Source organism: Miniopterus schreibersii (genome assembly GCF_964146895.1).
Source record: "Miniopterus schreibersii genome assembly, chromosome: 3".
Classification (NCBI taxonomy): Eukaryota; Metazoa; Chordata; class Mammalia; order Chiroptera; family Miniopteridae; genus Miniopterus; species Miniopterus schreibersii.
Window position 1 is genome coordinate 62,694,903 of NC_138103.1, and position 23,189 is coordinate 62,718,091.

Genomic DNA, 23,189 nt, shown 5'->3' on the forward strand with positions numbered 1-23,189 from the left:
GATGTAGAGTTTAAAGAATGGCAGTTACAATAATAACCCTTTTTCTTTTTCTCTTTTCCCCATTCCTTACTGATGGGCATTTGGGGCACCCACCCATACACCTCACCTCGGCCCTTCATCTTACAGTGTAATTTTATATAAGTTTGTAAGGTCAGAACAGGAGAAGTTGGGACATGGTTAAGGGGTGCCACTCTTTGGGCGCCTGGTGACCTTCAAGCATATTATGAAGGTGGTTCATAGGGGTGGCAACCTCTACATGTGATTCACAGCAGAGGTTCCAGATTTCCAAAAGCCCTTCGAACGTGACCCTGTAGTGTGCCATTTATTTCTCTCTCCTCGTTGCCAACTCTCTTCAGAGCAGCCAGTGCAGCCATGTGGCTGGCTCTCGCCACAGGTACAGGAACAGACGTGAAGTATGTAACTGCGTATCATTTGTTTTAAAGGAAATCTGTTTGGGGCTTATTTCTTTTCTGTCCCTGAATCCAGCTGGAGCCTGGATAGAGCAGGACCCAGACTTGACTGACAGGCAAGGATGGCCCAGGAATGCGTTGAAAGGAACCAGGCTTCCTGAATGCCCACCTGCCTGACTGCTCATTTCAGAACTGGAAAAGGGGGCCCAGGGGATGAGAGGGACCCGCTTTCTTACTTTTCTCAGTTCTCTCTAGTGCTCACCAGCTGCCGCATGATCTTTTCAGCTCTAAATATTAAGGGCAACTTTATCTACTTGGTAAAACCAAGTTTTTTCATATATATTATTCCACATAAAAATGCAATGATTCTATGGGCAGATATGAGTCTTATTTTGTAGACAAGGATCTTGGCCTCAGAAGGCTCAAGAACCCGTCCAAGATCAGAGTTAGTGATGGCTGGTCTGGGCGTCCCCTCCCCAGCTTTTCTTCTCTCCACAGCCTGTTCACAAGCATCCAGTTGACAGAGTTGTTCTGGCGGTAGTGAGTTGCGTGTGCTTGGAGGTAGCCAAACATGGGCCAGGGATGTTGCAGGAAAGATGTGAGCCCTGGAGAACAGCAAGACTAGATGACCCTTAATATGTCTTTCGAGGTCTCTCAAATTCTCTGATCTTGAGTGCCTGCAACGTGAACTTCTTCTAAACCGTCCCCCCACCCCCAAACTTCCGAAGGAGCTCACTGCTATGAAGAAGACAATGTAGAAAAATACAAAAAGAATGAAATGAAGAGACAAGTGAGCCGCTTGAGAATTCAAGAAAGGCGAAGTTTAATTTGCATATAGGCAGAGCCCACACCTCACACGGCAAGTGTTAGGCCGCAGCACAAACCCCTCTGTCAGGATGACAAGTCAGCAGATTTCCAAAGTAACTGGACACAAACAATATGCTTCTCAAAGTAACAAATGGGTTTGTCTATTACACACACATACACACAAATAACAAAGATTTATAGTCTAACCCATTTTGTCCTCATGACAGCCCTGTGAGGTAGGCAGCACAGAAATTACTATTAACTCCATTTAGCAGGCGAGGAACCTGAGGCTCAGAGAGGTTTCAGCACTGGCCTAAGGTGTCCCAGCTTGTAGGTGTAGAGGGGGGCCCAGGACTCGGAGCTGGGAAGCCTAGTCCAGTGCTCTTTCATAACTGCCTTTCTAGGGGAAAGTGAAATGGGTTGTGTAAAAGACAGTGGTTCAGCATCATCAAGTAGGACTATTACTTTCCTTGAGCAGGTGAGATCAAGTACAGTCAACCCTAATGTTAATGTCATGCTGTGTGGCAGCCCAGATAAAGAACTTTCTGAATCATTCATGTATTTATATCTGCAACAAAATGATTTTCTACTTTTTGTTTTCTGTTTAGCTCTGCCCAGCCTTAATTTTAAGTCACTAAGAGAAATGAAGAAATGGTAGTTGATTAGATTTCATTGACTCAAGTCTTATTACCAGGATTCAAATAGTGGCATCTGTAATCAAGTCATTATTTAAACTTACAATCTGTTGTCTTACTGAAAAGAAAAGGAATCTTACTCATTTATTCCCGGATGTGGACATTAGCCTGATTCTATTCTTTAGCCATAAATAATAGTTATCATTTTATCCCATTTCAATAGCAGTCAAAATGCTAAACTTTACAGGTTGGACTTTTAAAAAATCTTATACTTTAAAACAAAGGGAAAGATTTTTTTCCAGAAAGGATAAAAGCTAAATAAAATCCTTATTTAAAATAAAAATGTTAATTTTATTGAGAATAGTCCCTCTTACTGCGTTACACTTTTTAGTTAAGAATTTAAAAGTTGTCCACTCATTGCTGGACTCATTTCATATATACTACCATGAGAGAAAAGATGTGGTCCATTGTCACACACACTCCAAATTGGAACATAATGGATTTTTCTTATTCAGTATCTATAAGCGTCATTTGTTTTTTACATAGTATTTTAAGATATACTGAAATTTAACAAACAGCAACTGGGACTTTGTGTGACAGCCACTTGAAACTATTGCAACAGTAGTTTAAAATTCCCTCTTTAAATTCCTTTAGAGAAACACTAAGGAAAAGTGACAACATTCTACTTCATTCCTGCGTCTGTCACATAGTATATTGGCTTAAAGAAGAGATTTGTCCCTGTAGCAAAACTGGATGTCTTAGTCAATAACCAATGGCATCCCCTAAAAGCTGCAAGATAATTTCATTGGCAGTACAAAATGTAGATACTCGTTTGCAAGCATGAAATTGGATTTTACTTTTGATTTTCTGGGTTAATTTTGCAATAATGAAAGTGTTTGCTACTTGGTGGTTAGAGGCTGACCTCACATCTCCTCTTAGAAATGGGTCTCATATAATGGAATATGGGCAGCCACAGCCAGGAGCAGAGGCTCCAACAATACATTTGCACAAGCTTGCAGAGCTGAAGATGGGTTCTTTAACAAGGAAGAAGCATCACAAATTGCTTTTGGGGATTTTAACTTTGACCAAATAGAGGGTTTTTTAAAATGCGCATTCCTATCCCCACTGGCCCAGAAATGGTGCAGGTCATCAAAAGGAACTCCCTTGCAGACGAGTTCTCTCGCAGCTCCTGCACCACTTCAGACTCCAGGAAGCTGGAAGAACTTGCAAAGCTCAATAAACCGCTCAAGGTCAGCATAGCAACTGACAGTGCCCATGGCTGACCACTGGGGGGCGCGTCCAACATTCTGCAGGAAATAAACTCGAAAGCTTTGTCACTCTGAGGAAACCCTGCCTACCAAAAGCGGAGGAGCACTTGGAAATTCCTCTATCTCCTATTCTTCCTTAATAAGAATGGCTCCAGTGGCTCCGGAACATAGGGGTCAGAGAAATACAGGTCCAAACTTCCAGGGAACACACACAACCACCCCTCCCCTCTGGAAGACTTTGGAGACTCCAAGGCAGAATCAAAGGCTTTAACATTTCTACGAGTTGTTTTGCCTGAAAGCACTGTGTGTGGTCCTTTCACTGATTGTCCTGGTTTTCATTCACCTTCCAAGACTTTGTTTTTGAGTCAAGAAAGTTAATCTTTATTTTCTTTTCTTCTGCAAGACCTTGAGGTGCTTGGTGCAACTGACATATTAGTTCAAGCACTCAGTTTCTGAACTCTGGGAAGTAAATTGCAAGTTATGCATTGTTAGGATCCAAACAACCCATGCTTTGTATCATGCATGAAGATGCTTCAACCTCTTAATTGAAACTAAAGAGAACTAACAGGCAACTTTTTATTAAAAAGAAAAATAAAGCATCCATAAGTAACCCCCTTTGGGTTTAGTGCTACACTGTTGGCTAATATGCGCTATTGAAAATATTTTTGGAATGGTCTTCAAACATTATAAATATTTTCTTTTACTTACTTGATATTTCACTATATAATTATGTACAGAAACGGCCCTTACCATGCAGGAAAAATGTACATTCTCCATCTCTATGGTACATTATCAAAGCTGGCGTTTCCACTGGGTCTTATGAGCCAGCAGGATGAATTTGTTAGTCAGCTGTTAGCTCTAACAACATAATTAAAGTGCAAAGAAAGAGGGAAAATAGCCAGACAGGTGAGTTTTGTTCACTGTCAGCATCAATACACTTCATGCCTCTAAGTGAAAGTATCAGGTGCAATAACTCTATTTTTTTTCTCTTCCTTCTTTTAAAGCAGAGGCCTCCCTGAGAAGAGAAGAAGGGGGTAAACACGAGGAGCCCTATTTCTTCAACAACCAACAGTCCTGGGAAAAGCAAGGTCACTTTCCCCTCGAAGGGTAGCAGGACTAACCCCGGCAGTTGCTTTCCTGATATAACAGCTGTCGACCGGTTGGACCCATTTTTCACACACATGTAATATTTTCACTCAAAAATACAAAAATTTAAGAACAAAGATGGGTGGGGAAGAACTGTCTACCAACAGCACGTGGAAGTGTGGGTTTTAAAAAGAAATTCTCACTAAACGATTTTTTAAAAAATACAACCAATGTCCATACGAGCCTAAAAATGGTTTGTGTGCATGGGAATAGATTCCCGCATTACCGCGAGGGGGGGGAAGGAAACAAGCCCAGCAAGGGGCGAAGGCCTGTGAGCGCCGCGCCCTTTCACTCAGGCTGAGGCCCACTCTTCCCGCTGCTCCGGGGCTCTGTCTTGCTCCGCAGTTCTGTTGGTGAGGTACGCGGGCACCTTTGTGCAAACTCTGCACCTGCCTCAGGAAGAAGGCCCCCCCCACGCAGCCCCTGCCTGGAATCCTCTGGGGTACAGCCTGCTGAGTTTTTAATTAAAGAAATGTTATGTACAGATGCACGTGACTTCATCATGTCTTTCCTCTCCTGTTGCCTAAAGACTGAAAAAGCAGTGTCCGAACATGCCGTGATTCCTCCATGCACTGAATCCATGCACATGCTGGAGGCTGAGGCTGCTGATGTGTCGGCCCAGCCCTGCAAAGGAAGCCTCGGCTCTTCTGGAAGCTTGTCACAGAGGAAAGGGGAGGGAAGCAGTTATACCCTAGGAGAAGCTGGGTAGGTGTCCCCAGGCCAGTAAAGTGCCAGAGAAGCATCGCCGGCCTTTCCATGGACCCTCATCCCCAAGTTCTGACCCAACACGGGCCAGAGTTTGAAACTGACCTTCTTACCTGTGTCATTAAAGCGGCTACCACACCTCCCACCTACATTCTCTTATGCGGAGTGTGCCACCAACTTTACCAAACACCATTCTTTTCACCTTCCCACCCAAGCCTGAAGCATCTGACCCCAAAGAGCTGGGCTTCCCTGGCCGGAGACACAACTCCAGTGGCGGTCTGTCTTCTCCCGTGGACAAAGCAGAGCTGGCTGCGCCTCGGTCCCCGTCGGCGAGGCCCCACGGGGGACACGGCCTGCAGTTCTGTCCGCCCCCTCCAGGAAAGCTCCGCGCCAGGCAAGGCTGGAGCTTCAAGCAGGGAGGCGAGGTTCAATTTTTAGTGAGAGCTCATACAGCGTATCTTCATCTATGATGAGGGCTTTGTCGAGCAAGTACTGAGTGACCTGGGGAAAAAGGAAATCCTAAGCTTTCAGTTTTGTCAGAACGCCAGTATGTGCGTTTTCCTGAATAGAATCTGACACAGTTCAACATATTCTCTTAAACATTTAAAAAATTCACACAACTGAAAAAGTATTAATATATTCTCAATGTAAAAAAATAAAATCAATGAAGGATTTGCCAAGGAACATACAGGCATAACCCAGAGAAACAGACAATAGTATAGTGATAGGTGAAAATGATGCCTCATTATAATTTGCATTTTTTCTTCTTACTAGTGAAATCGAGCGTTTTTCATATCTGTACTGGCCATTTTTGTTTCTTCTGCTGAGACTTACCTGTGCGTAGCTTTGCCAATTTTTCTAGAGTTGTTTATACTTTTCTTATGGATTTATAGGAATACTTTTATTCCATCTCTGTTTTATATGTTACAAATATTGTCAGCTAATCTACTGCTTGTGTTTTGACTTTTTAAACAATTGTCTTTTGTCATGTAGGAGTTTTAAATTTTGATGGGGTAAAATTTATCAAGCTTGTCTTTTACAGCTTTGTATTCTGTGCTTAAGGAGGTCTTTCAGATATAAAGATCATAAATATTTTCTCTTATATTTTATTCAAATCATTTAATGTTTCTTTTATATTTAGGTAAAGAACTCATCTGGAATTTATTTTTGTGACTGGTATGGAAGATGGAGAGCAAAAATTCCTGTTCCGTTTACTGAATGGTCTATTTCTTTCTGGCACTTAAAAAAAATGCCTCCTTTATCCCATATTAATTTTCATAAAGATAAAATGTGCACCCAGACTTTATCCTGCTCCACTTAATTTGTATCCCTATTTCATTAGCTACAGTCTAGGTCACGTGTCCATATCCAGTGAGGAAAGCTCTCCCTTACTCGTCTTAGTTTTCAGAAAGGCCTTGTCTGTTTTTTGCCTACCTGAACTTCCTTATCAGTTTTAGGATAAGTCTGTCAAGTTCCATGAAATAGCAGGAAAAACTGGGAATCTTCTGTACTACTTTCTCAATTTTTCTGTAAACTTAAAACAATTCTGAAAAATAACATCAATTAAAAAATGAAAAGGAAAGGAAGGCAGGCTGGGATGGAGAGAGGAAGGGGGAAGGGGAACAGAAGGTGAGAGGAATCGTCAAAGAGGAGAAGGGGCTACGTAATGCAAGACTTCTTAGACACAGTAAGGGTTCTTCTTTCTTAATCCTAAGTGCAACGGGAAACCAATAAAATATTTTATGCAAGTTGCAGACATATTCTGCTTTTTATTTCAAAGAGTTCTGGCTGTAATTTGTAGAATGGATTTTGCACTCTAGAGTGAACGCAAGCAGATCAGGTGACGGGTATTAGTAGCGTGGGCCAGGGCGGTGGTGATGTAGACAGACTCAAGGGAAATACAGGATGTACAGATCAATAGGACTTGATGATAAATTGATGTCTTTTGCCCTTCTTTCTTTTTTTCTTCATCAGACTTGCCAAAGATTTGTCTATTTTATTGGTCTTTTCTGTGAGTCAGCTTTTGGTATTATTGATCAACTCTAGTGCTGTTTCTAATTCATTAATTTATTTTTTTTCCTTATTAAATTCCCTTACAACCACAATATTACCTTCGGCTGGTGGTCTATTCGATAGGAAGTCTGCTGGAACTGGCGTATCTCTCTGACGATGTGCGATATCTGACAGAGAAACAACAGAAACAAAGCCAAAGTATTTCCCTGTGGTGCGGCTCATTCTCCTGGGAGCCGGTCCCAGAGCAGTCAGCCCCGCCCTCAGGGAGGCACCTGGAGCTCCGCCCGGTCATTCCCTCAGCTCAGGGTCCTCGCCTTTCAACGAGCTGTAGGAAACGCTGAGGAGACCCTGAATTCACAAGAGGGCCAGCAGCCTGAGTGGCCTGAGGCACTGGGTGGCCTCGGGCTCAGGAGAGGCCGGCTCCGGGTGCTACTGTCCATGGGCTCCTTGCTTCTAACTTGGTTCTCAGGACCTGGTGGTCGAGCAAGAAGCTTCCAGCATCTGTCTATCCCTGGTCAGCCTTAGACGGTCTTCCTAGGAGCTCAATTCCCCGCCTTGCCCATTTGGAGATTAAAAAGCAAGCAGTGGCTTTCATGACTTAGCCTCTCCTCTATAAGCCAGTGAAGGCACTGAAACAGGAGGATTAGGAAGTTATCACCTACCATTCTCATTTTGGAGAAGTTGACAAGGCCTTCCTCAGTGAAGTTTGGCGTCCCTTCTTCAATGAACGCCAGGTCTGTCAGGTACATCCCCAGATAAGGAACGGTGGGGGGGTTACAACTGCAAAACCAAGGGGCGTGGTTCTCGTGCTCAGTTACACACATATCGATCTCCCTCCCCAGTTAAACAGGGAGCAACTCTGCTGCTTCCTGAGAATAAAGGCTTCCGATTCCGCTTTCAGTAGCACACTCATGATATGCAGTTTTAAATACATCACCTCCCAGTAGACTATAGTACAAAATTACAGCCCACGCTTTACTATGTGTTTGAGACAATGGCATGTTCAAACAACAGGGTAACGCATAGACAAACACAAAATATTTGCTAGCCGTGCTGTGGGCAGCATTTGTTTGCAGTACTGTCAGCTGGCCACACTCCTCTGAGGGGTAAAAACGTGTAGGGAAGCCCTATGCTCTCGCCTATTTAAAGTGCCAACACTCAACCTTAAAGAACAGGGCGGAAAAATCCATGTGATTAGAGCGTGTAAAACTTGCTTTCTGTTTTACTTAGCGTTTAAACGTTTTAGAAGGTATAGATGTAATTAGTGTTACAACTGCACACTATTGTGAGACCTGCTTTGTTTTTTTGTTTGTTTATAAAATGAAGACATTGAAACTTATGTCTCTAGTTAGTTGTGAGACATAAACAAAACATATCAAACACTGAGCATGGAGTCTGTAACTTAGTAAGTATTCAGTGAATAGTCCTTCCCTTCCCTCCCCTTCCCCTTCCCCTTCCCCTTCCCCATCCCCTTCCCCTTCCCTTCCTCTTCACCTCTCTCTTTCTCAGCAGCAGCGAATGGTCCACCAATAAAAGGCCAAAAATAGATAACAATAATCACTAGGTACTGGAATATTTAAATTTAACAAATCACAGCATATCATTATGCTTAGCTTAAGAAATACCTGAACTTTTTATAGTAAATCATGGTGTGACTTACTATGGTGATATTTTTCTTCTTTGGAATACTCTGCATACTGTGAGTATATCTATATGACACCTACTGTGTGCACGGTATTCCAAAAGAAAAGGGAAATCAGAAAAATACATAGATGATGGAAGTTGTTTCCTATTTGTTTTTCTTTGTAAAGCAAAGTAGGAGGTAGGCCACTATCTATATACTACACCAATTATTTAAATGCATTTATAAATTATGGATAATTTAATAAAGATAGACATACTTTTTAAGGGTTTCTCTGAGATTTTTAAATCTTCCTTCAGATGAAACAGTCTTCTGTAGTTTGTCCATGAGAGCTTTTGTCTAAAAAGAAACAAATGACTTAGTATGTCACGAAAATACTCCTACGGTTTGATAAGAGAGTGAGTTTCCAAAAGGCTCTCAGTTCTTTTCCACAGTGGCAGACTACTGTGATGGGATATGATTTTCAAAGTATCAAGATGAGGTATTAGGTTTAAATTTTATGTGAAAAAAAGAAGAACATGTGGAGATGAGAAAGTGACTATACCACTCAGCCAAAAAGAGAGGAAATGTGTGGGAAAGAAAAATGGCAATGTGTGAGGAGCTCGGGAACTTAAGGACTGAAAAGCAGATGTTGAACAGGGACTTTTAAAGGTGAAGTCTCACTCAGGGGGTTCACGATGAATCTCTTTGAGTGCTAATTTCCAAATCATCAAAGTATATATTTGGCTGATTGGCTATTGACCTGCCAATATCCTCTACTCCAAATTTTTTTATTTTTGTGTGTGTGATCATTTTCATAAACTTGTTAGAAGAATACAACTGATACTTACCAAGAAATGGAATTGTTGTTCCATGGCCCATGGGAGAATGGGAGGGTGGCCCTTGGGGATGGTGGCCCGCCCTGGACAACACCCACTTCCAGGCAGCTTGCTGGGAAAAGCCCTTGGGATGCCCAAGCTGAGGGGCCTCAGGCTACCCTATACCACAAGCCCGGAGGAGCCTCCCCAACACTCGCCGGCAGCCTTGGAGAAGGCCAGGAGGAAAAGCGGGGGGAAACTGAGATTCAGGTCATCTGAATGAAAGTGCTAGGCACGAGCAAGCTAAGTCCAATTAAAAGAAAATTAAGAAAGCTCTATTTCTGCACATCTAAGCTATCATGCGGAAACTTTAAATTTACACGTGAAAAACAAAGAAAGAGGTTCATGTGGAGGCCCCTCGTCCTGGTGTTTGCCCTAAGGCATCTGCACCCTTCCTCTGGGGGAGAAAGAAGGCTCACTGGCCATCACTTGAGATCAATGTGCCTTCTCTAAATAACTCAGGAAACAACTCTTGACTGTCAACCACACTGTTTGAGGTTGTCCCCAAATGTGTTCCAATGAACGTTGGGGGTTGTATTTTCTTTTCTAAATGAACCGTTTAGAAACGCACATGAGTGGAATCAATCAAGTGGTAAGAACACAGCAATTACCCACTTCGGCACCTTTCTTTGGCAACGTTTCCGTTCATTATTTCCTAATTAGTAATGTTTATCTTGGCCCTGCTCTCCCGGCAGCAGGGTGTGTCGCAGCTGCTGCTCACCTGCTTGGACACCTTGGCCCAGGTTTTCTTCAGCCGGTAGATGGCGCTTCTGTTTAAGGCCGAGGTGATCTCCAGCACACCGTTGTAGTTGTGCAGGCAGCGGCAAATGTCAGCCACTGCCACCCACTTCTCAATGGCGTTGGCGCGAGAGCTGACGTCTGCATAATTCATGATCTGGGAGGCCACCAGGTTACTCATCTGAGACAACGGGAAAGCCGAGAGCAGGCTAAGAGACAAAGCAATGCAGGCGGGCCACAGACCCGAGTTACCTGCAGGAAAGTCAGGAAAGCGGGGTGCCGAGGAGCACGGAGATCACAGTCCATGTTCAGACAACACCTTTCTGGAGTAACTAAAGTCTGCGACAATAACAAACTGATGAGTGGCTGTTCCTCCTCACAGGGAAGACAGGCACCGTACAGAACCAGCCTGTCGGGGGAAGAGGTGACTTTGCTCACGGGGAATCTTGATGAAGGAGTCATTTCCAACAATTACTGCAGAAGTGGATAGAATGAGCTAAGCCCAAGGAATGGCAACCTTTGCAGACCATGGGTCTCACTTCTTGGGGCCTCTCCACATGCTCCTTGCCCCTTGTTGGTGTGAAACATTCACTCTAGGAAGCCTCAGTTATTACAGAGAAAGAAAACACATTGCCCCAATCAAATCGTTTCTAACCTGATCAACTCTCAAATCAGAAACACTTCAGTGAAGGGGAGGAGAGAATGTTTTCTCCTTCCTGTCTTGTTGAAGTTTTTCCCACCGGCAGTTAAAAGGGCCTGTAGTTTCAAGGCTAAGCACTGTAATTCTATCAGTAAAAGCCACGAGAAAAAGAAGTGGCTTAAGAAGCTCAACACTTAGAATGTGGAAAGGAAAAGAGTGGAATAGGACTGACTGCTAAAGAGGGAGTTGGGGTCTAACATTCTTTCCAGTGGGTACACGGTGAGGCCATGGCCTGAGACCGAGAACAGAGAATAGATGCAGAAGCAGGCTTGCAGGTCGGGGTGCTGATGGTGAGCTCATCTGCAAACTGTTGAGAGCACAATGCAGTGGCCATCGAAGTGGAGACCTGGGTGTGGAGCTTGGGATCGAACCCGATCAGTGTCCATTATAGTCCAGTGTGTATATGACACAGGCAGGGAAGTTTGTTTTCCACAGCAGGGGCTCAGGGCGGGCCATGTGTCCCGTCCTTTAGGCAGCAGTGGCACTGCTCTAAATGACCTGCTAATTTACCTATGGGGTTCCTGGTAGTCATTTTCCTTTTATTATAGTTTAGTGTAACTGCAAAGAGAGCCTGCCCTTTTCCCTGGAAAGGCCTGAAGACACTCTGACACCTGTGGTTCTAATTCGGGACCAAGACCATTAAAACAGAACAAATTATGAGTCGGTGGGTATAAAGCAAATCCATCTTACTGCTGGAGAAAATCAACTCAGGAGATGGACCAACCACTGGTCACCGCTGTGCACGGCCACCACAGTCCTGCAATTATGCTCAGAGAGGTCCCTTCTAACCCTGGAATGTGTTCAGTTACGATGAGGAGGAGGTGCACCGGCCCAACCTTATGTTACCAGCACCACCAGGGACCAGTGACACCTGTGCTGTTCCTTCTGTTAGAATTGGTCGATCTGTGACCATGAAGTGATAATGATTATGATGAAAATAATAACACCAGCCTATGCGTTATTGAACACTTGCCAGGCTTGGGCACCATCAGAAGTGAACCTCTTGTATCTGGAAGTTAACTGAAAACTACAACATCACTGTGAGCTCTTAGAGGATATTAAAGCTTGTCTTTAACTTACGTCATTCTTTTTTAAAGGTGGGTAGCTTTATTTTAGAAAAAGAATCTTAAGACCCCAATATTTATCTTCCCGTAACATACTCAAGGGTTTATTTCCAAGGTTACTCACATCATTGAAGTGCTGGCTGGTTTTCATGATGTAAGGTGTCTTTTCGTTTTTATCCAGCTTCATCCAACCCTGCCCAAGAAACTCTCTGAAAGTTCAAAGCAAAATATAAAAACAATTAAACTTTAAAAAAAGTCAATTATTTGCATGAATAATTATTAGTATTATATACATTAAACTTAACCTTGCCCAACACCTGCTGCCACTGACCACTGCAAATGAATTTTAGCTCAACTCTAGCATTTCACCACTCCATGCAAAAAGGAAAAAGATTTTTAGTTTCCAGCTTTCTCTTATAAATGTTTGGAACTTTGTCCCTGTTAGGATCATTAGAAACGCTTCTCTGAAGTTGGAAAACAATGACCAACATGAGAGGGATAAAGAGGTTAAGTACTAACTCAGAAACCAAGACTATTTTCCCCGGATCAGCTTGTTAAAAAAATGTACGCCTTAGCAGAAGGTCCAAAAAATCAATCATCACAAAAATGTTAATCAAGAACAGCATGTTCCCTTCGACTTTGCTCTGACAGTCTCCAGGCAAATGTGATTCCCTGGGCAGGACGCTCCTCTGTTCTCTCTGGAGCCCAGAACAGTACACTGTGGGGAGGGCTCGATAAACAAACACCTCGCAGCCCACTCGCGCGACGAAGGCCCTCCCGGCGACGGGAGCTCAGCCTGCTGGAAGGTCCGTCTCCCAAACAGCACTGCTGCTCTTTACCGCACCCGCAAGCAGGCCCCCAGACCACAGCAAGCAGGGGGCCATCAAGGTGGAGCGTACCGGAATTATTTTATACAGTCGGTACGAAACATAACTTGAAATAAAATCACCCTGGCATATCCTCAATCCAGAAATGCTGACTGAGTGGGCAAGGTGCTCCGTCCCCTGCTGCTGGTGGCACTGCTCCCATCCTTCAAGGCTGCTGGGCAAAAGGTGTACTGGTTCCACGGGTGGAAGTAATAGGTAGATGCTCACAGCAGCAAGGAGGGGCAGGGTGAGAGGTGGGGAAGGTCCCGGGAAGACACCACGCCAAGGGCCACCACCAGGGCTTGGCTTGGGCTTTGCTCTCTCGCCCTCCGCAGAGGCCTCACTGCGCTGGAGGGCAGCAGGAGGCGAGGGGAAGGGGCACTGTGGTTCTCACGCAAGTCCCCACACAGCCACTGGGCTCCTCGCTGTGGCCAACGGGCCACATTTCTGTTTTATTTTTTTCATGTTCCTAGCTTGGTCTATGAGTGCTGGGAGAGGGGCAGGGGAAGAAGATAAACTACATAAAAGTCGCAGGGGCACCCTCTGTCCCTGCCCCTTAGGCATCTCCAACAGAGCTGTAGCTCTACCCTCTAACCATCCCTTGACCGTCTGTCCTGCCGTGCCTGACCCTCCATCCTCACAAATGTCCTCTTCACTATCTATGACACGTTCATATCTCTTGCCCAGTGCCTCCCTTATCTTCAATTTAGTTTTTTGTTCAGAGAGGACATGTGCCAACAGTTGCCGTTGGTCCCAAAAAAGGCCTTGTTTGTGGGCTACCAAATATGACAGCCGGGAGGGGGCTTAGGGAGCCCCCCTTACTCTACACAGGAGGAAATCAAAAGGCTGCGTGATGAGCCCATGGTCTCAACGCTCAGCAATACTTGCTGATTTATGCAAGTGGGTAGCAGAATTTACAGCCATTTACCAAAGATCAGTCTTCCTCAAAGTCTTGGGCCACCCATACTTAGCTGGGACTCTCACTGAATATACAGTTTCCTGGGCCTCACACTTACTGGAAGCAGAATCTCTGAGAGAGATACCTAGGAATGTACATTTTTAACAGCTTTCCCAAGTGATTTTAGGCACACTGAGATTCAAGAACCACAGTCACAGCTGTGTCGAGGCTGCTGTAATGCAAGAGTGTGAGTAAAGAGAAATGTATTCTATGGTAATCGCCATACATACAGAAACTCAAGTGTGACCGTCTTGAGAGTCCTCACTACTTCCAGATCAACATTTCCAACATAAACTGGAACCAAAAGACATTCAGTGAAACCAAACCATTTTAAGATTAAGACCCACACCTGGGCACACATATGTGGCTCAGGAATGATGCCAGCCCTAAGCCGGCTGTGCCCGCCTGACAGGGCCTGGGCTGCGGGGCAGCACTCACTCGTAGGGAATGCTTCTGAAAACGATGTGGTCCAGGAGCGTGATCTGCTCAGCCAGCTCCATGGCTGACAAGGTCTCGAAGCACTCGGCCTTCAGACAGTCCGTCTGCAAGAGATGGGGGAGGGGGGAAGGGGGTGAGGCACCCGCGGGAGTGAGGCGCCTATGCGCCCTTGCAGGTGCTGAAGCACAAAGCCCATCCAAGACTACCCATGAGGAAGATGAAGGAGAGCTTAGAACTGCTGGCCACATGCACATCACGGGCCAGCTGCTAAGCCCACGCGCAGCCGGCCCACCTCCCGCAGCCTCTGAGGCGGGTGGGTGACTGAGCTGGGTGAGCCGGGCGAGCTTACCGCGTGAGTTACATCCTCTAACTTCAGGTGAGTGTCGTCTTGGTCATCTTGCGAAAGAGCTCTAAAAAAACCCAAAATATACCCCATGAAAAGAAAGCAGACAGGGCAGGAACGAAACAGCAAAGCCCATCAGCGCCCCAGGGAAGAGCCCAGGGCTTGGGTCTGTGGGCTGGGCCTGAGCGGGAGGCAGGCGGTGAAGGAGACAGAAAAACACACGGGAGAAAGGCACAGGAGCATCCAGAGAGCCCACTTGTTACTAGGAGGTCGTAAGTAAAACACCCAGCGTGGCAGGGAAGCTGGGGGTGAGCTGAGCGTGACTCGGGCCTCCTGCTGTACCCGATCCATCCGATCCATCCGTCAGGGCTTCTAACAGGCCGAGTGCCCCTCCACGCCCCCCTGTTCCCCAGCCCTGGCCCTTCCCTGCTGAGGCTGAAGATGCAGAGCCGCTTCCTCCCTGCTCGTGTGTAGGCCAGAAGCTCAGGGGACTTCCTCTGCGACAAAACTCTGAACAATGAGAGGCAGAGCCAGCAGGTAAACTCTCCCCCTGCCTCCCAGATGGACTTTCCTGAGAGTAGGTGCCGCATCCCCACACGCAGTGTCATTCACCTCTCAATAGAATTCTTTTCTGATAAGTGATGAATGAATGAATAAATACAGAAGTTAATTATCACTGAAGTGGGTGCCGGTTTCACAGTAGGAGTAATACATCCTGTCTCTCCCAAGTCCAATGTCCAGAATTATACTGATTATATAACTTGCCATCTGAGCCAAGGATTTTAAGTCTTCTGAAATGAAGGCACAATCATATAACAAAAGTATCACAATATTTAAACAGTCCCAAAGCATGTAGCCTATCTACGGGAGGAAGCTGGTTTCAAAAGAAATGATGTTACATTCTGTTGTGTTTTGAATTGATTAAAACAAAACTACCATTCTCCAAAATAAAAAATCAACAGAGATGGGTTATTGCACGCCCACGCCATGCCAGGTGTGTGCTAAGCATCTGACATACACTATCTCACGTATTATAAGAAGTCCCTTCAAAGTAGCATGTTACTGATGAGGAAACAAAAGCACAAAGAAACTGACTAACTGGGCCAGGTTTGTTCCAATTGTGCTCTCCTGTTACTCTGGTTTGTCTTAAGCAGGCTTATGGGAGGCACCTCTTCAAGGGCCCAGCAGAGCACTCAATTCCCTTTCCTCTGTCTTCCTCCTTCGTTACAAAGGCTCTGGGCTGTTTACCGGGGAGCAGAATCCTTCTAGACCATAGGCGGGGCAGTCCCCTTGTCAGCAATTAGCCATGTCATTTGTGAGCAGAAAAAAACAGTCCTCATAGGGTAAAGGACAGACCCAGGTGAGGGAGAAAATGAGTGCACACAGCTCCTTCTCCAAAGACTACTGGGTCACATGGAAGGGCTACACGTAGGGAATAAAAGTGACTGTCTGCTAGAGTATATGCCATTCTTTCCACTGCAGGCTCAGTTTCTGGAGAGCTCAGTGGCCACATAACTGCATGAACCCATGGAAAAGGCCTTTTTTATGAGGATGGACTACATTCTGCCCTTGGAAAGAAATGGCCAAGAACTTAGTTTGCTTCTATCAAACGTTCCTCCCCTCAATGATCTTACCCTGATGTTCCACAATGCATTCTGGTCCCATTAAATTATGTAACATTTTCTCTCTTCCTAGATCCTACTGATGCTGCTGAGAGCTTTGTGAGGTTTGCATGACTTGAACTCGTTCCACTTGACATTCCAAGAAGTCAGTCATTGTTTCTTTTCATGTTGGGGCATGTTAGTTGTTTACAAAAACTCTACACTGCAGAGGCTCAGAAGCCATCCAGTTAGACAACGCTGGAGGGGGTGGTATTTTAGAAATATAAGATTCTTGAGCAGAGGTTTTTATTTACAAACAGGGCAACAAGCTACCTGTGCCAATGAAGCTTGACGTAACCCGTGAGGCTGCGAGGCTCATCACGGAAAGCTCTTGCTTTGCTTTATTCATGTAAAATACGTTTATATACCTGTTTCACGCTGACCTATCACTGTTATATGACCTGGGTGCATAGGAACCTCAAACGTCAGGACTGCACTTCTCTACGCGATGTTTTCATTTCTCACAATTATAACTCACGTTCACTGGGACGCATATTCACGAATGTTTCCTTTCGGATGTGAAGGCCCCTGGAGCTCTGGCCCAGTGCCCATGGGGGGTGAATTTGCTTCTGGTCTCCGGCCGCCTCAAAGCTTCCACAAGCTCTCCAGGGTCCTCACACCTACTGGTCAGTCTGACCCATCTAATATCTGTGCATTTATAATGAAACACCAGGAAAGAAAAAGGAGATGGGATCATCCAAGTTCCATGACTGAAAATTTTCCCTTCAATCGTAGAACTCAGTGGGCTTAAAAGCAGCGCCAAGAGCCACCAGGCCGGGGCGGCCGCTCTCTGGGCCGCCGGCTCGCTGCTGCAGCCGGGAGCCGTGTCCTCCACGCGGCCTGGGGCGGACCCCGCACCCCTCACGAGGTGAATGGTTAATCTCCCGCTGCTTCCCCTCTGGGACCTGCCAGGCCATCGCCTCCTATGCTCTCCCAAGCAGGGCTTCCCCTCCCTCCGGGCTTATGTGAGCCCCTGGGCATTCCTGGGTTTGCAGCCACATAACTCCCATCTCCGCTCATCTTCACGTGGCCTTCTCTCTGCGTCTCCGTCTTCAGGTGGCCGTCTTCTTATAAGTCACATTGGATCAGGGGCCCACCAGACTCCAGTATAACCTCATCTTAACTCATTACATCTGCAAGGGTCTTATTTCCAAATAAAGTCACATTTTGAGTTATGGGGAGTAGGACTTCAATATATTTTGAGGGAGGGGGGACATAATTCAACCCATGACAACTCCTAGACCAAAGACGGGGCTGGCTATTAGGTCTTGAGCTAACAGGGCTAAGAATGCCTTACGGGCCAGTTGTTAAAACATCACAGACCCAAATCTGCCCTTGCTGCATCAGGGAGGGACTTTTAACAACCTGGAGGACTGAGCAAAAATGGGCTCCCCTCCACACACTCTTTGTTATCCTGGGTAACAAAGAAACAAAGGAAGAAAAAGAGAACTCTTCTCAAAGGTTGCAAGTGAAGAGGGAATTAGAAGTCAGAACAGTGACGGAGAACCAGGCTGGAGCAGACAGATGCTGGGCAGAGACAGACCGGACAGCCATGAGTGAGGCAGAGAGCTGAAATGTCTGCACAAAGCCCCTGATGGCTGCCCCCTCCATGTGGAGGGCACTAGGAAAAATCCACCCATTAGTTCAAGAAGCTACAAGAAAGCTCGTTACCTTCTTAGACGCTGGGGGGACAGACCAAAGCTCAAGCCTTTATCACATGGAAGTGTGGGGTCCAGGTTTACACAACCTACGTGATGTGGAAGCCCCAGCCTGAGATGCTGACAGTAAACCTGGCCTAGGACCAGTGAGACGAGCCAAGAAAACGCATGACTCCTCCAGGTGGTGCATCCACAGCCAGCTGCACGGGGCTCCCTCGGAAACGCCGCCGGCTCGTGAACACGAGCGAGGAAAGAAACCCCTGCCAGTGCCCGCCGGGCTCGCAGGAGAGTCCTTCAGGCTTCCTCCCTTCACTTCTGGTTCTTCCTCCCTTCACTTCTGCCCACACAAACGGCAACGATCGCACGCCCACACGACTTACGTCCCCCAGTCCGAAGCCTTCCCAAGACAGCAGGAGAGAGAAGATGGGTAACCCTCCACCCGAGAGAACAGAATCCCTGCTGCCCCCAGCAGCCAAGGACACATCCCTCTGGCCTGACAGGGTCTTATTTCCTGTGAACACATCACAAACGAACTGATGGAATTCACAGGCCGCTGCAAGTGCCTTTACCTCAGGATGTTGGCTGTGGCTTTCCTTTCTTGGGGGAGGAGGTCTGGGTCTCTCAGGACCTCTTCTAGCAAGTTTAGGACGTTCATCTTTAGTTCATTGTTGAGTTCAAAATCCTATAAAATAAAACAGATCTTTTGAAATTTTAGTCTTGAAGGGTTTAGCTCCATGATACATGACACCATTTCTCGTGATAAATTTTCTAAAGCTATGTGCGGAAAATAAAATATACAGGCCTTAGACTCCCCCCAGAGATCCTGATCTATTGACTTGGGATGGGGCCCTGGTGTTGTATTTCTGGCAGGCGTTCCAGGGATGGGGGTTCCTCAAGGATAGGTGTGCTCCCCTCGCCTGGGACACTGTGCTTTCTCTCCACTTTTATTTTCATTCATCCTTCAGGTCCAGGAGGTGACAGAATTTTCTCAGGAGCCTTCCTTAGCTGGTCCAGCGGGGTGAGCTTTGTCATGGTGCTCCACGGTGCCCTCTACCACGACTGACTGTATTGTAAGCACTGATTTAGTGTCTGGTTTCCCATTGAACTTGAGTGAGATCAATAACTGGGGCAGTGCAACAGCTCAATAAAAGATTTATTGCAGAAATAAAATTTGCCATTTGGGCAGTGACTTGGATGAGAAACTTCTATATAAATATGCTAAGGGCTAAAGAATAAATAATGCTCACAAACTGATGGGGGCCACATCAAACAAACTCAGGAGTGAGACTAAAGGGACACCCACTGGGCAAAGGGCGACAATATGAGCATCAAAAGAAAATGAGAGGTATGAGCCATAAGCACCTGAATCAAAACAAGCTGCAAGTTGCTACTGATGCTCACAAACAAATAGGTACATAGATAAATACATAAAAAGGGTGGAAGAAAAAAGTAGTCTTTATAGTGGAATTCCACCTAATAAATGCAAAGAAATAAAAGAGTCAGAAAGTCTCAATTTTTGACCAAAGCAGTAATAATGGATCAGGCAAAGGTCATGAATGGATGCTTAAATTTACTGAGAAACAATTAATAGTATCAGAGTACACCCCCCCTCCACACACACACACACACCAGAAATTATTTATTGATTACAAAGGGAGACTTTGGAGACAACACCTTAACCAAGCGATCAGAGTTACCATCACCAATAATGGAACAAAACAACATCATGTGCCTATTAATGGAATGCTCCGTGAAGAATGGTCTCTTGGTATTTTTGCCCCAAATGCACATTTGCACTGAGGAAGCACTGGCCTGCACTCTTCAAAAATGTTAATGTCATGAGAGACAAAGAAAAACTGAGGCACTGTTCCAGTTTAAAGGACACCATAGGGACCACAGTTAAATGCAACATGTGAACCTGGATTAGATCTGGGATCAGGGGGGAAATGCTATAAAGGGCGGCACTGGGACAACTGGCAAAAATGGAATCAAGACTATGTACTAGTTGAGAGCATTCTATCAATGTTAAATTTTCCTCAATTCAATTGTTTACTGAGGCTATTTAAGAGCATGTCTTTATTGTTATTTTGTTTTATTTTGGGGTGGGGGGAAGGGGCACGGGTAGAGAGAGGGAATTTGAGAGACAAAAGAACACAAATGTGGCAAACATGCTGCTAGTGACTCTAGATGTGTGTCAGTGTACTTTTTAAAAAATTTTGGTGTTTCTCGATTTGAAAATTTTCAAGGTAAAAAGTTAAAAAAAAAATAAAAAGGTAAAGTGGTAGTTCTTGCACTCTTTTATTAAACCCATTCTTATAAAACACCAACGCAGCACACGGACACCGGCAGGGGGTCAGAGGTGAGCGGAGCACCGCCAAGCCCTGCTTCCGAGGGTCCCGCTCGGCGGGCCGTCTGCAGTGCAGTCAGGAGTATATGTTCCCCTCCCACATTGTAACCTTATGGGAGGTAATTTTAAAGCACTAACATTCTGAACTCTTTTAACGGATTAGAGAGAACATTACTAATTGCAATAAATTCAATAAAAAAGCGTATTTTTATTCTATTTAGTAAATTAGGGACAAAAGGTTCATAATTTCAAAAAATGTAGATAGTGCCAAAGTCTAACCTAATTAGAATGGAATATTTCTGTGCCTCAGTTTGGTGGAGAACGATGTGATGATTTTTTCTATTTCACTTTCACTATTTGACCATTAGTACCATTTCTTCAGGAACAGGGGCCACAGGGGCCCGGGCAACACAGATGTTAATATCTCTTATGAATCACAGGCCTTCAAATATGTTTTCCTACAATTTCATTCATATTGTCCAACAGCTTCTTGGCTATTGATTTTTGTTTTAAAGTGTATGCAAGAAGAGAGCAATACCTTGTTGTTTTTTTCTTTGTCCCCCCCTCTCCCTCATTTCAAGGTAAAGGGAGTGATGTTTGTAAACAGTTAATGATCTTACCTATTTCAATCTGCATGCACTACGGAAGGATTTCTAGGCCATTAAGAGTCTGTTTCTTAATGAATAGTTGGTATTTATTAGGGAGATGACCAAGTCTTCCTGTAGCTATGTTGTCTCTAATAATATAAATAATCTGATTATCATAAATGGATCAGTGTGAAAGACTTCAGGCCAGTGTTTGGATCTTGCTGAGGGCTCATTGGTGGTATAATCCACAAGCATCATTAGGCACCTACTGTGCCCCATGCTGGGCTCAACAAGGGAAAGCTTCTGAGACCCTAGGAAGGTGAGTTGTTTGAAAGGTTTTATTAAGAAAAACAGAATATAATTTTATTATTTTGAGCTGTAGGAAGACTAGCCTGAGAGAGACTTTTGACACCTTCTGCTCAAACACTATCTGAAGCATGACGAATGGATACAGGCAAATCCTCACCCTGCAGCTGAGGGAGCTAATGTAAAGCAGATTATCTGATGACGGCTGAGCACGAAATGTAAAAATTCTGAATCGTAATTTCCCCTTACATTTGCACAGGTTTGCACCGTGTTCAAAGCAACTTGCTGCATATAATTTCAATTCTTTCTCAGCTGACCCAGGGACAGACAGGGCAGGCACCATGATCTTGTGTCAGCAGGGGCCACTGGGCTGAGGGGAGAGGTGTAAGGAGGTGGCGGCAGGGGGTGAGAACATGGGTCTTGCATCTGGCTCTCCTGAGTCCTTTGCACCTGCACGTCTCACACTGTCATGTGACCACAAATCTCCGCAGATTCTGGTGCAGCGGGTCTGGAATGGGCATCGGGATTCCACTTTTCTAAGGAGCCCCTGAGTGATGCTGATCACCCTCGGGGTAGCAAGATGTTGCCTTTAAAAAAAAAAATTCATGCAAAACACAGCTCCTCCAAAACTGACTAAAAAATCTGAACCCTCTGATGTACTACCTAGCATGTAAAGTTTTCTGTTTGAACCAATGCATGTAAAATGCAGAATTGGCCGTTCAAAAGTCCCTGTTGAAAACATATTGGCTACTGCCCACTAAAATGAGATCTGAAGCAGCTAAAAGTCACTTGCACTATTTCAACCAGAGGTAGATTATTCATCATGAATCTGCCTGACAGCCATTTTGTAATGATCCAGAATCTAATTTTTAGCTAATTTCCCCCGGCGCTGCAGTAGGAAACGAGGCATAAGGAGGTAGACCTGGGGGCAGCGCTCGGGGCGTCCGCCAGGTGGCGCGCTCGGGCCGCCTGGCTGCCCGGGTCGCCCGGCCCTGGGAACCGACCCCGCGGCCGGTGCGGGAGGAGCCGCCGGCGCGGGGAGGCTGCGGGCTGCAGGCTGCCTCGCAGAGCCTCCCGCCCCGGGCGAGCGAGCCCGCGGCACCCGGGGGGCCGAGGCATTGGCCGAAGTTACCGCAGCGACAGAGGAGTTTCTGTTTTCCCATTTATGAAGCAGGGCCGAGGGGCAGGAGGTTAGGGAGAAGCAGGACCCCCCCCTTCCTTTCAGAGTTGGGGGGTCAGAACACGCGAGGCTCCGACGGTCAGTCCCCGAAAGGGGACCGTGCGCTCTGCGGGAGGGGCGGCGGGGCGCAGGAGTCGGGGGCCGCGGGGAGGTGAGCGCATGAACCCGGGAGGCCCGCCAGGGGCGCCCAGGGCCGGCGGGGGCGCGGCGGGGCGGGCCCGGCGGCGGGGGGCCGGGGCGCGGGTCCGAGCCCAGCCGGCAGGGGGAGCCCCGGCGGGCGGGGACGAGTGCTCGGAAACCAGCTGCGGAGGGCGGCGCCAGGACCCTCCCGAGGCGCTGCCTGCGGGGCGGCCGCTGCCCCGAGACGGGGCGGACGCTGCTCACGGGCTTCAGTGCGTGAGGCCGTCGTCGTCCCCGCGGGCACCGCCTGCCTAAGGCGGAGGGTTCGCCGCGCCGGGTGACGCCTTAGTAATTCATTCTCATTTAACCCTCAGCAGCAGCATGGTTACGGTTATTATTATCCCCGCGCCCTCGGCAAGGAGGCCGAGGTAGGAAGGGTCCCAGGGTCTTGTCCAGTCACCCAGGGAGCAGGTGGACGCGGGACCCGAGCCCGGGCCGCGCGGGCCGCACCGCACGGACTTCAGAGAGCGGCTGCCCCGACCCGCGGGGCCTGGGCCGTGGGGCAGGACAGGGCCGGTTACCGCGCCCGGCCTGGAACTGCCTCCCACCCGGCCGGGCAGCACCCGAGACAGAGGTGCTGAGAGCTAGGTCTGCATTAATAAGACTCGAGCACACAACAGAAAAATCATCCGAGACTCAATAAATCAGATTCTGCAGCACTTTCAAACGGATCCCTGCTG

At 46.5% G+C, this 23,189-nt stretch overlaps 1 protein-coding gene across 2 annotated transcripts in view; it reads right to left on the reverse strand.

Moving 5' to 3' along the window:
- Positions 1-1,211: 1,211 nt before the first annotated feature.
- The window catches only part of RASGRF2 (Ras protein specific guanine nucleotide releasing factor 2), a gene marked incomplete at its 5' end in the record, with an annotated part of 164,424 nt that continues 142,446 nt past the window's right edge, over positions 1,212-23,189 (reverse strand). For both annotated transcript variants that reach the window (XM_081132240.1, XM_081132239.1), the window contains 9 exons: positions 1,212-5,472; positions 7,083-7,151; positions 7,647-7,764; positions 8,886-8,965; positions 10,205-10,402; positions 12,110-12,194; positions 14,248-14,351; positions 14,597-14,657; positions 18,479-18,591. In XM_081132240.1, coding sequence (XP_080988366.1) covers positions 5,380-5,472; positions 7,083-7,151; positions 7,647-7,764; positions 8,886-8,965; positions 10,205-10,402; positions 12,110-12,194; positions 14,248-14,351; positions 14,597-14,657; positions 18,479-18,591 — 921 coding nt within the window. In that variant the 3' untranslated portion in view covers positions 1,212-5,379. The remainder of the gene's footprint in view (positions 5,473-7,082; positions 7,152-7,646; positions 7,765-8,885; positions 8,966-10,204; positions 10,403-12,109; positions 12,195-14,247; positions 14,352-14,596; positions 14,658-18,478; positions 18,592-23,189) is intronic.